This window comes from Arachis duranensis, chromosome 9 (genome assembly GCF_000817695.3).
Source record: "Arachis duranensis cultivar V14167 chromosome 9, aradu.V14167.gnm2.J7QH, whole genome shotgun sequence".
Lineage (NCBI taxonomy): Eukaryota > Viridiplantae > Streptophyta > Magnoliopsida > Fabales > Fabaceae > Arachis > Arachis duranensis.
This window is the reverse complement of record NC_029780.3, coordinates 104578466-104589931: the sequence shown is the minus strand read 5'-3', so window position 1 is coordinate 104589931 and position 11466 is coordinate 104578466. Positions and strand designations below refer to the sequence as shown.

The window sequence follows — 11466 nt, the reverse complement described above, 5'->3', positions numbered from 1 at the left end:
AGTGTAGTGGAAGAAGCAAGCGCATATTCCACACACTCTCTGAGGGACTAATTGTTGACATTGCTGCTGTGGAGGAGGCTAAGGTTGTTGTTGATTCAGCTGGAGCTGCTTTAGTATATTGGTCATCTCTCCCAGAGTCTTGGTGAGAGCAGCGGTCTCACTACTAGAAGAAACTGCTACAACAGCCTTGGGATAATTAGTCATTTGCTTTGCATTGTGGGTAGACTCAGCTAGATTGGTGATCAGTTGCCACGCTTTTGTCACCATCTTGTACTTCATCAGAGATCCATTACTCGCAGCATCTAATAGAGTCTTCTCTTGAGGCTTCATGCCTTGGCAGAAATAGCTAATCAACACCAACTGATCAATCTTGTGGTGGGAACATGAGTCTAGGAGATTCCTGAAACGTTTCCAATACTTATATAGAGTTTCTAATTTTGAATGACGTAGGAAATCTCCTTCCTTAATCTATCTGTAACTTCTGCTGGAAAGAACTTGTCTAGGAACTCCCTTCTAAGCGAGTCCCAATTAGCAACAACAGCTTCCGATTGAGTGTAGAATCACTCCTTGGCCTTTCTCTCCAGAGAAAATGGGAAGGCATATAGCCAGATGGCAATCTCATCAGCACCATGCCGTTTAGTAGTTGAGCAGGCTGTCTGAAAATTCCTAAGGTGCTTGATAGGCTCTTGAGCAGGTAAGCCATGAAACTTAGGCAATAGATTGATCAGAGCAGTCTTCAGTTCAAAGCCAGCAGTCAGATTTGGATGACGCGCTTGATATGGTTGCAGGGTAAAGTTCGGAGCTCCCGCCTCCTTAAGAGTAATCCTTCTAGGCTCTGCCATAGTACCTGCACTTAAATCAACAGAAGAGGCATTAATAGAATTAGTAGAAAAGGAACTAGTTTCTTCCTTAAATGACGCTTCAGACTCAATCTCAGATAGAACTGGTGAATTGGTAGAAACCCCTTCACTGCCCTCAGAGGCTAACCGACGCTGAGCCCGCCTAATACGTGAAATAGTCTTTTCGATTTCAGGATTAAACGCGGCTAGGCTCGGATCCGGTAATGAACGCGTCATTCAATGAAAGAAACATATAGCTCATGGTAATAAAATATGCTAAGAAAAATAAATAGTAGTTACTATTAACAAACAGAAAACACACAAATAAAATAAAAATTGCAATTATGTAAATATAAAAAATATTTACACCAACCAATAATTTAGCACACTGTTGCAACTCCCCGACAACGTCGCCAAAAATTGACGGGCAGAAAAAACTGCTTAAAAAATTTAAATAAAAGCAGCGTTGCAAGTACAATCTTAACCGACGAAGATTCCACTATCAATTTAAAAAGGGTGTCACAATTTAGAATAAATAACTGGGAGTAGAATTCCCAGGTCATCTCCCAAAGATTTGACACAATGTGCAATTTATTGGTTAGGAATTTTTCGAGTAATTTTTGAAGTTTGAAAATGGAAAAATAATTAGCTGAAAATTAACGCAAAGAGCAATTAACAAGAGATGTTGTGTAGTTAAAAGAAAAGGCCTTGGTTTGGAGAAAATCAATTGAAGCTTCTATTCTTGTTAGTTTTCCCAAGTATAATAGTGAAAGTTATTGCTTCCACTTAGTTATCCCCTTGCAGTTACAGAGGAAGGTCAAATGGGTAGCACTAACTCTAACTCACAAGTCCTAGTCACTTCCTATGGAAGGACTAGAGTTAGTGAAAATAGAGTTAGCCAGCAATTTCAATTACCTATTTATACTTGAGCACCCCAACTCAAGTGTTTCTAATTAATCAACTACCAAGCCAAGTTGGGAGTTTTAAATTATAACATGAATGCTATTTTCAACAATGATGGAATAAGAGCAAGCAGGAGACATGGTAATGAAATTAAATCAATAAAAACAAATTTGGAACTGATAATTAATTAAAAGAAATCAAACAAGTAATGGAATTAGATATGAAAATGGTTCATTGCATTAATAAATCAAAATTGACAAAATACAAATATGAGTACCAATAACTAAATGGAAAACAAAAGAGTAAAGGTAATAGAAATGCAAACTATAACGATGAAGACTTCTGTCGAAGGTAGTAACAACTCTCTCTAAATCCAATCCAAAAGCAAAATTCAGAAAAACTAAGAACCCTAGGAGAAGTGGTGATTTTCTCTCTCTAGAATTCAAAAACTCAAAACTAAACTAAAGTGAAAGGTGTTCCCCAAGTCTCAGCTGCACCCCTGCCTCTAGTCTTCGTTTTTGGGCTTGAAACTGGGTCCAAATCAGCTCAGAAATCGCTCCCAGCGAGTTTTGATAGTGCAGCATGTGACGCTCTGTCACGCGTACGCGTTGGCTACGCGTACAGGTCACTGGTCATTTGCGCTTGTCACGCGTACGGGTCGGTCACGCATACGCGTCACTGAAAATGCGCCAATGCGCGCGCACGCATCAGCCATGTGTGCCCGTCGCTGCTTGCGTCAGCCATGCATGCGTGTTGCTGCTCGCTTCCAATCTCTTTAGTTTCTTGTGTTCCTTCCACTTTGACATGCCTCCTCTTCATCCTTTAAGCTATTCATGCCCTGTAAACCTGAAAACACTTCACAAACACATCACGGCATCGAATGGTAATAAAGGAGAATTAAAAATCAACAAATTAAAGGCCTAGGAAGCAAGTTTTTAATCATGTTGCAAAATTAGGAAGGATTTGTGAAACCATACAGTTTACATGAATAAGTGTGTGAAGAATTGACAAAATCCACTCAATTTAGAATAAGATAAACTATAAAATAGTGGTTTATCATTGATCTTCATGATTTGCAGTACGTAAAATTTTAATATTTCACAACAAGATTTTGTTTTGTAACAATTATCTATTCATATACAAAATCTTTTATCTTTTTCATGATACATCACTACTTATTTCTCTTAATTTCCCATTTTTATTTAGAAATGAGGAAAAAATAAGGTGTACACTATGAGATCAATTTGTAACCCAATTACTTAATTATCTACGTGATCACCAAGCAACCGAATATGGAATACATACTTATTCTCCAATTTACAAAACTTAACAAATGCATTGGTAAGCATATTGGTTTAACCTTTTATTTAATATATTTGTTTATGTTATATCTTATCTTTTTAAAAAATACTCTTAGTATTAGCACATAGTGTATTAAATAAATATTTTAAAATTAACTATAACATATGATAAAAATAAAAATTAAATTAAATAGATATTACAAACACAAATACAGGCATAATTCATTTAACTCAACTCCAAACACAATCACAGGAAAAAACTCCCTAACCCACTCATTTAACTACCTCACCTATTTTTATAAATCTACCTAGTAATTCCTCTCTTTTTCTAACCAGATCATAAAATTCATCATAATTGAGGTCTAACTGCTATTTGTTACAACCAACCCCCATAGACAGGGTCTGTCTAAAATCATCCCACCTCTTATGAGCTTATCTAATGCACCATTCAATTTAAAGCGTTAGATTAGATTGACAAACAATCTAATGGTTTATATTTAAATTATTATTAATTTATTAAAAATTACACTTAAACACAACAACTGTTTTGATATTTTACAATTGTCCACTATAAAATTTTAGAATCAAACCCTACTTGCTACAACGATGAGCCCTTCCTCTGCCCACCTCCTCTGTCTTCTTGGTCAAACGATGAACTTCTGTTTTCTCTCCTACCCCTTTTCCGTCTGTCTTCTTCCTCTTCGCGACGTCCCTCTCCTCTTCCTCTACCCACTATTCTCTGCCTTCTTCCACATCATGATGAATCTCCTTTTCTTCTTCTACCCCCTTTGCGTCTGCCTTCTTCCTCTTTGCGATGTCCCTATGCTTCTTCCTCTACCCACTATCCTCTGCCTTCTTCCACAACGACTCCATGACCTACTTCTTCGAGTCATGACTCCACAGGTACTTACCCCCTTTTCCAATTTTTTTTAACAAAGTTTCTTTTGTTATATATTTTGATTTAATGTTTGCAAAATAGAAATTTTTTGTGGTAAGTGATGTTCACTATTGCTGAGAATCTCACTATCTGGGGCTATAATTGTTGATTTGAAAGGAACAGGAACTGAATTAAAGTTAAGATTTTTTAATATTATCTCTATAACTTTAAATTACTTGTTGCAGCTTCTTGAGTTCGTCATTCCAGTATCCAGTTGTGAAAATTGGTACAGAAGATCAATCTTTTATTGACTCTGTTATGGTGATGTGAAAATTGGTGATTGGATTTATATCAAATTGATTATTGAATACCCATGAGCTATCAACAGTGAGTAGAATAAATTCAAACTTTGTAAAAATAAAAAAGTTTATGAAAATACCTGAAGGCTTTTTATTGTGTTTTGTTTACATTTTTTGCTTTAAACTAGTGGTATACTATGTTGCATATGTGTATTCTGAAATTTATGAAAAAGTTATTGACAATGTAAGAAGTTTAAAATGTTAGTATTTGATGCATATGCACATTTGATATGCATAGTTGAACAAAAATGAAGTGTTTCGACACCATAGGTTGTGGAACATGTTAGATTTTCAGTAGTTGCAATAATACTAATTGTGTATGTTATTGTTTCCTTTAGCTTTTGGAAATGGATCTGAGCTTGTAATTTGAAATAGTGACATTACTGATATTGGATTTCGAATCTCACCATTTTGGTGGTTTTTAATGTGGAAGACACTATGTATGTGTGTTTTGCAGCTCTTGTCCAGTTGCTAAAATTCCAGGAAAATCTGCTCTTCAAATTGCACTCTGCAAAGAAATGGTGTAATAGACTCGTGCTGAGAAGTGTACGTTCTTGAGGCAGAGAGTTGAGGTAAGGCTTGCAACACTTCTAATGGAAAATAAGGAGTTTTCAGAAGCTTTGACTTTACTCTCCAGCTCTGTCAAAGAGGTTAGAAGATTAGATGACAAGCTTCTACTTGTAGACATAGAATTGCTGGAAAGCAAGCTACACTTCTCATTAAGGAACCTTCCAAAGGCAAAAGCTGCACTCATAGCAGCAAGAACAGCTGCAAATGCTATTTATGTGCCGCCGGCACAGCAAGGTGCCATAGATCTGCAAAGTGGACTACTGCATGCTGAGGAGAAGGATTAGGGATGCCCAAAATAACCTACTGTCGGTGCAGTAAACTATATTACTTGTCGTCTGTATTATTATTACCAGTCTAAATTATTAATATCAGGGATCATATCATCCTCTATGATGGCTACTGTGAATGATAGATTGTATTGTACATACAAGATATTCTACCTGATATGGGAGATTAGTTCTTTTTGAGGTGTTTGGGTTGATTTTTTTATTATCTCCCTATCATATATTGTTTTCTCTTAGCTAGCTGCACAGTTTCGTGGTATTATTATTATTATTATTATTATTATTATTATTATTATTATTATTATTATTATTTTGTATTCTAATCTTCAAATGACATTAGGAAATAGTGGTATTATTTTTTTTTTTTGTATTCTAATCTTCAAATGACATCAGGAAATAGGGATGTGATGCTGTTACCAGAATGTTTGATTGATCCTCATCTGAAAACTTCAATCAGAACATGATGCATGGTGTTCTGTTTCTAGGCATGATGATATTGATGGTTATGTTGTGTTTGTTTTTTGTAGATTTTTTATATAATTGTTATGGTTGTGAGGATGGAATTGAAGAAACATTAAGATGAAGGCAAGTATAAATATTATTAAACATGTATAAATAACAAATATCAAATATTTTATTTATGTTACACTCAACCAACCATAGATGATTTGTTATTTGTATACACTAGTTTGTGGTATCTAGTTTTGCAATTTATGTTATTTGATACTATTTAAGACAATTAATTGCTTGTTGCGATTTATGTTATTTGAAACTAGTTTTCAAAATATTTAATTGCAGTTCAGGTTATTTGATAGTAGCTTTTAAAACAAGAAATGTTACAACTGAGAACTAGTGTTGAGTAGAATTTAAAAAGTGGTCCTGTGTTAGATTAAGGCTGCATTAACTACTATTAGTACAACAATCAAAGAGGAGTTCTGGCACACCTTAACCCCAAATTGGAAATATGGTCCATACTTCTGAGAACTGACAAATGCCATACATTACAGTACTACTCAGATCCACTTCTTCTATAAGAATGGCAAACTATGCATTATTTATTTTTTTCTCAGCAAAATACACATTAAAAATAGAAAAGAAAAGGAAACTATGGCTGCTAGTAATTTCTTTGATTTTCTTTCCCCCTGCAAAGATAGAACTTCATGAACTACTATCATGTATATTATTTTAACTAAGCATCTTTATTTTCAGTGGCTCATTCATTGATATCTTAGAATCCTCGACAATCCCTCATTCATTGATATCTGCACCACTGTGTTTGAGAATCCGCACTGCGAAAAATCCTTAGTTCCCTTCATAAACAGAACTACCTTATTTGAAGTAACAACTTTATCCAATGTAGACTTCAATTGAGGAGTCAATCCTGCAAATAAAACCAAAATCCCAACATATAATTAGGCATACCAGTAATTATCAAGTAAAAATCCTCAACTTAATCATATTTTTTTTCAAGTCTCAAATTAGTCCTCTAAATAGCTTTAACATCAATTTGGTCATCAATGTTTAAAATAGAAGTATTACACTGATGTATATTTAGGTAATTAGTATCACACTTTGAAAATGCTAATTCGATAATCTTAGATTTAAAAACACTAGTTTGGACATTTACTCTACTATGATTATTAGTTTAATAAGCTCAGACATACTAAAATAAAGACTTATTTTAATGATTATTAGTTTTTTTCATTTTATCTATTTACCAACAAGAAAAATAGTTGTTGATTGAATATGCAATCATATCTCCTTTCCAAATTCTAACATGCAAAGAATTTTTGTATACAGAGAAAAAAAAATCTATTGATGATCTGTATCAACTATAATTTCAATCCCCATCAAAGACAGTTCTTCACAAAGCAAATCAACACTCTTGAAATGTACACCTTTGATTCCAACTTCTATTGCAGCCTCCACATTCTTTTTCCTGCCACAATAAACCCCTTTCTATAGAAATTTAATTTCTATAGAAAGAAGACATAAAAAATATATATTGGAAACAATATATCATGGATACCAAGAATTTCTTAGCAAAACTGTTTTGATCAAATAACATAATGAAACTCAAAGAAGAAAAGAACCGGCCTCAAATTAGATTTTTAAACTGAACAGATATACTTCAGCCACCAATAAGGTTTCATCAAGCCCCAAAGAACATGCAATGCTTAAAGCTCTAGTCAGATCTTGAAGTTTTCCATTTTTTGGGACGGAAATAGTGTACGGTGATAATTGAGTAATTCCATTAATGCCATTATTCACAACAGTCAAAGTCATTATTCTCATTATTCTCAAAATTTTTTAATCCTAACTCAGAAATTTTAAACAACCAAGTAAATCGAACAAAATCACTAATTGAATGAAATAAGAATAAAACTCAATTAAATGACTTCAACAAAACAGATTTATGCAGCAGAATATAAAGGGATAACAAAAAATTAGCTAAATGAACCAAGTTCATACCTGAGGCTGAGGCTCCATTAAAACTCTTGAAGTGTAGCGATGAAAGGAGAGACGGCGTTGAGGACAACGGGAAGACGTGGTGCACGATAAAGGCAGAAAGAATGACAGCACTCTGAAGCTGAAAAGGGAATTCTCAAATAAATTGGCAGTAGACGTGGGTTATGTGAAAAGAGAAGAGAAAGAGAGGCTGACGGCAGTGGGTAGGGATTATTGTTGATGGCAGTGGATTCTGTGAAAAGGGAAGAGAAAGAGAAGCCGATGGCTATGGATAGGGATTATTGTTGTGGCTGATGGCTGATGGTAGGGAAGAGAACGAGAGTAGAGAGTGTGTTAGTGGGTGAAAGTAGTAAATTTAGGGTTAGCAAAATAAATTTTAAAAATATTTGTGGTAGAAGTAAAAATTTAATAATTATTATTTAACCCCATTTGGGTTATGTTTATAAATTATTGGATGTGTTTATCACAACAACTCAAAACACTTGAGCTCATTAAAGACAGACCCCATAAACAATCCTAAATGTAAATAAGTGAACAAACTTAACGCGCATTAGATGACATAAAAAATAAATCCGTCGCGTCGTTACGTACTAATCATTAGAGTAGATTAATAAAAACGATTAATAACTATATTAAAGTTAATACACTTAATATCGAATTAAGAAAAAACAAACAATGTATGATATGCTACTTTTTTATTAATTAAATCATTATGATTCAAATTAATTTTAATAAAATAATTTAAAATTTTAATTTTAATTTTATTACGTGCATTATATAGATTATTATACTTATAATTTTTTATTTGTATTATTATAATGATAAAAATAAAAATAAAGATAAAAGTAAAATATTCAAATTTGAACAATAATTTTAGTCAATGCAGTTAATGCAATTAAAACTCGTATATCCTTACTTTATTATTATTATTATTAATATTATTAGTTTATTATTATTGATCTTGCATTGTCTAGTAGTTAGCAATTATAAAAGCGTTTGACAAGGGAACAAAGGTCATCATATCATTAAAATGGAGAATACTTCAAGAAACTCTGCCGCTACACTCGCCCTCTTCTTCATGGCTTTTCTTATCATCTCATCTTCAGGTTACAAAACCATGCTTTTATTAATTTGTATCAAAGTGATAATTTTACATATTAAGTTAAAGTATATTTTTTATTTAATTAAATAATCAGATTAGTCTCTAAAATATTATTTATTGTTTAGATTGATTTTAGAAATTTTTTTAATTAAATTTATTTTTTAAAAATTTTAAATTAGTCATATTAGTTATTCTATTACTTCTATTAATATGATTAGTTTATGAAATTAAATCAAATCAACCCTAAATTGAAAAATTCTAATGTTTCAAGTTTTCTTTTCAATTAAGTTTTGATTTGATATAATTTCATAAACTTATTATGTTAATAATTAATTAAGACTCTTAAGCATATATCGGGATATTACTTAAAGAGTCACATTAACAAATTTTGACACCATCAATAAAAAAAGTAACAAAAAGACAAACATGACTAATTTAAAATATTTAAAAAACGAATTTGACTAAAAAAAATTTCAGAGAGACCAATTTAAAAAACAAGTGGTTTTTGACGGACTAATTTGATAATTTACTCTTTTTATTTTTAATAGTTACGATTTTTTTAAAAATATTCTTAATATTTAGTTGTATTTAATTTTATTTTTAATATTTGATATTTATGTTAAAATTATCCTTAAATGTTAATTTTATGTAAAATATTAGTGATAAATTTAAAACTTTTAAAATAATTTTGATATTAGGCATGATTTCTTGTTTGAATTGATTATATTTTTGGTAAATGCATGCAGATATGTGCAGGATATGTGATGCAAGAAACGTTGTGCGAATACCTTGTCGTGATGACTCGTATTGTAGACATGATTTTGCAACTCGTAACTGTAAATGCGTGAATACTCTTTGTCAGCATCCACCAAATTGTGGTTGATTATATAATCAACTCAATGTCATGCACTAATTCGTACAGAAATAAAGTTATAATAATAATAAAAAATAAATAAATAAATGGTCGAGTATCTCATTGCATTGCTGCATACTCGATCGACTTTTAGAATTTTATTTGGAGCATAATTTTCTTTCAATCTTATTTAGTTTAAACTTAACGCTGCTCATATGGCAGAATTTTTTCTATTTTTAATTCCTTAGATCAAAATGGTATAGTAATAGGAAAATTATCCCGTATACCGTCTATGACAATGGAATATGATGTTATTTAGTACGGGTAAGTTGTGAGTTGTAATTTGTCTTAAAGTAATATTTGAAATTACTAAAATTATCTCTAAAATAACATTAAAAAGTCAAATTTGAGTAGTTGAATTTAGAACTTGAAAGCCATTATAATAATAAAATAATATAACAAAGAAACGTTGCCGTTTTAAGTATGCTTCGCAGTTTCTCCCTAATTGTTAGATAGCCAAGTTTCTGGTGGCTATGACTATGATAACTAATTGTGGCTAAGGTTACACCTTTAAGTTAAAAGTGTAATCTTATACAAAGAAAAGCGTCACCTAATGGAAAAAAGTAAATTAGAAGATTTAAAAGAAGAAATAATTAAGTTATCAAAATTAATAGATCAAAAATTAATGATTTTAACTAATGTCAACTGTAATGACACCGAATTTTTAAAATCAATACAAAATGATTTTTCTCAAAATCTTTATTTTACTATAAGTTTTATTGAAGGACTTCAAAAACCTGAAAAAACTTATTTTTCACACGGAATTTCTAAAAAATGTTACCATGGAAATGATTCCCCACATCTATATCATACTTTTAACCCACAATTAAATTCTATAGTAGATATGCTTGAAAAAATATTAACATCCATAAAATTTCAAAGAAATAAGGAAAAAGAGAATCCCAAGGAAGAAAAATTTCAAAACATAATTAACATAACAGATTTAAAAGTAAAACCACCACTAAAATTATGAATATTGAAGAAAAATTAGAAGAAGTTACAATACTTTTTAAACAATTAAAAATGGCTCAAGAAAATAATATGATGGAACAAGGATTTCAAATAGAAGAAGAATTAGTAAATTCTAAAAATATAGAAAATGAAGAACACATCCTAGATTATTCAAGTGACGAAGAACCAGCTATTCCAATACAAGTAAAAAATGAAGCTGGAACATCTAAGGATAATCAATCTCAATTTAAATGGGAAACAGGTTTTGATAATTATGCTTTTAAAAAAGGGTTTATAAATAAAGATTCAAAATATACAAAAATACCATCAAAATACGTTCCTAAAATCCAGGAAATGGAAGGAGAAAGAATGCTCGATTTAGACTGCAAAAAGAACAAAAAAGAAATTTTCGAAAACTGGTTGAATTCCTTCTTATTAATTAGAAGTCTTTACTAATCCAAAACTTGGTGAATTGTCTGGAAGGGACATTTGGAATTACATAGGGTTTCACACTAAAGGAACCATTTAGCTAATATCCAGATATATGATCTATGTAATGTGGAATCTTATATATGTGAATATAGAATACATTATTACAAATTAAAAGAAGAAGATAAAAATCATTATCTCAGTATGTATATAACAAAACTTCCATATCCTGCTAATGAATTTATAATGGGAAGATTTATAAGAGAAATAAATAGAGGAACAATTGAAAATAATTTTGGTGGAGCAACCTCTGCTATAAGAGAGAAAATAAAAGAACGTTGTATGCAAGAAGCAACTCAAAAAAGATTTGCAAATATAATCAGAATTTGCTGTCAGAATAATGAAGAAATACCCCAAAAATATGGTCTTAATAAACATTTTTAAAGAAAAAGAAAATATCAATTTAGAA

At 31.4% G+C, this 11466-nt stretch overlaps 1 protein-coding gene across 1 annotated transcript; it reads left to right on the top strand.

Annotated features, from left to right (window-relative positions):
• The first annotated feature begins 3934 nt into the window (after window positions 1–3934).
• LOC107466633 (26S proteasome non-ATPase regulatory subunit 11 homolog) lies at window positions 3935–5133 on the top strand. Its single transcript, XM_016085627.1, has 5 exons — window positions 3935–3946; window positions 4166–4186; window positions 4618–4640; window positions 4737–4800; window positions 4843–5133. Exons 1-5 carry the CDS (start codon window positions 3935–3937, stop codon window positions 5131–5133), a joined length of 411 nt encoding a protein of 136 aa, XP_015941113.1.
• Window positions 5134–11466: the final 6333 nt, after the last annotated feature.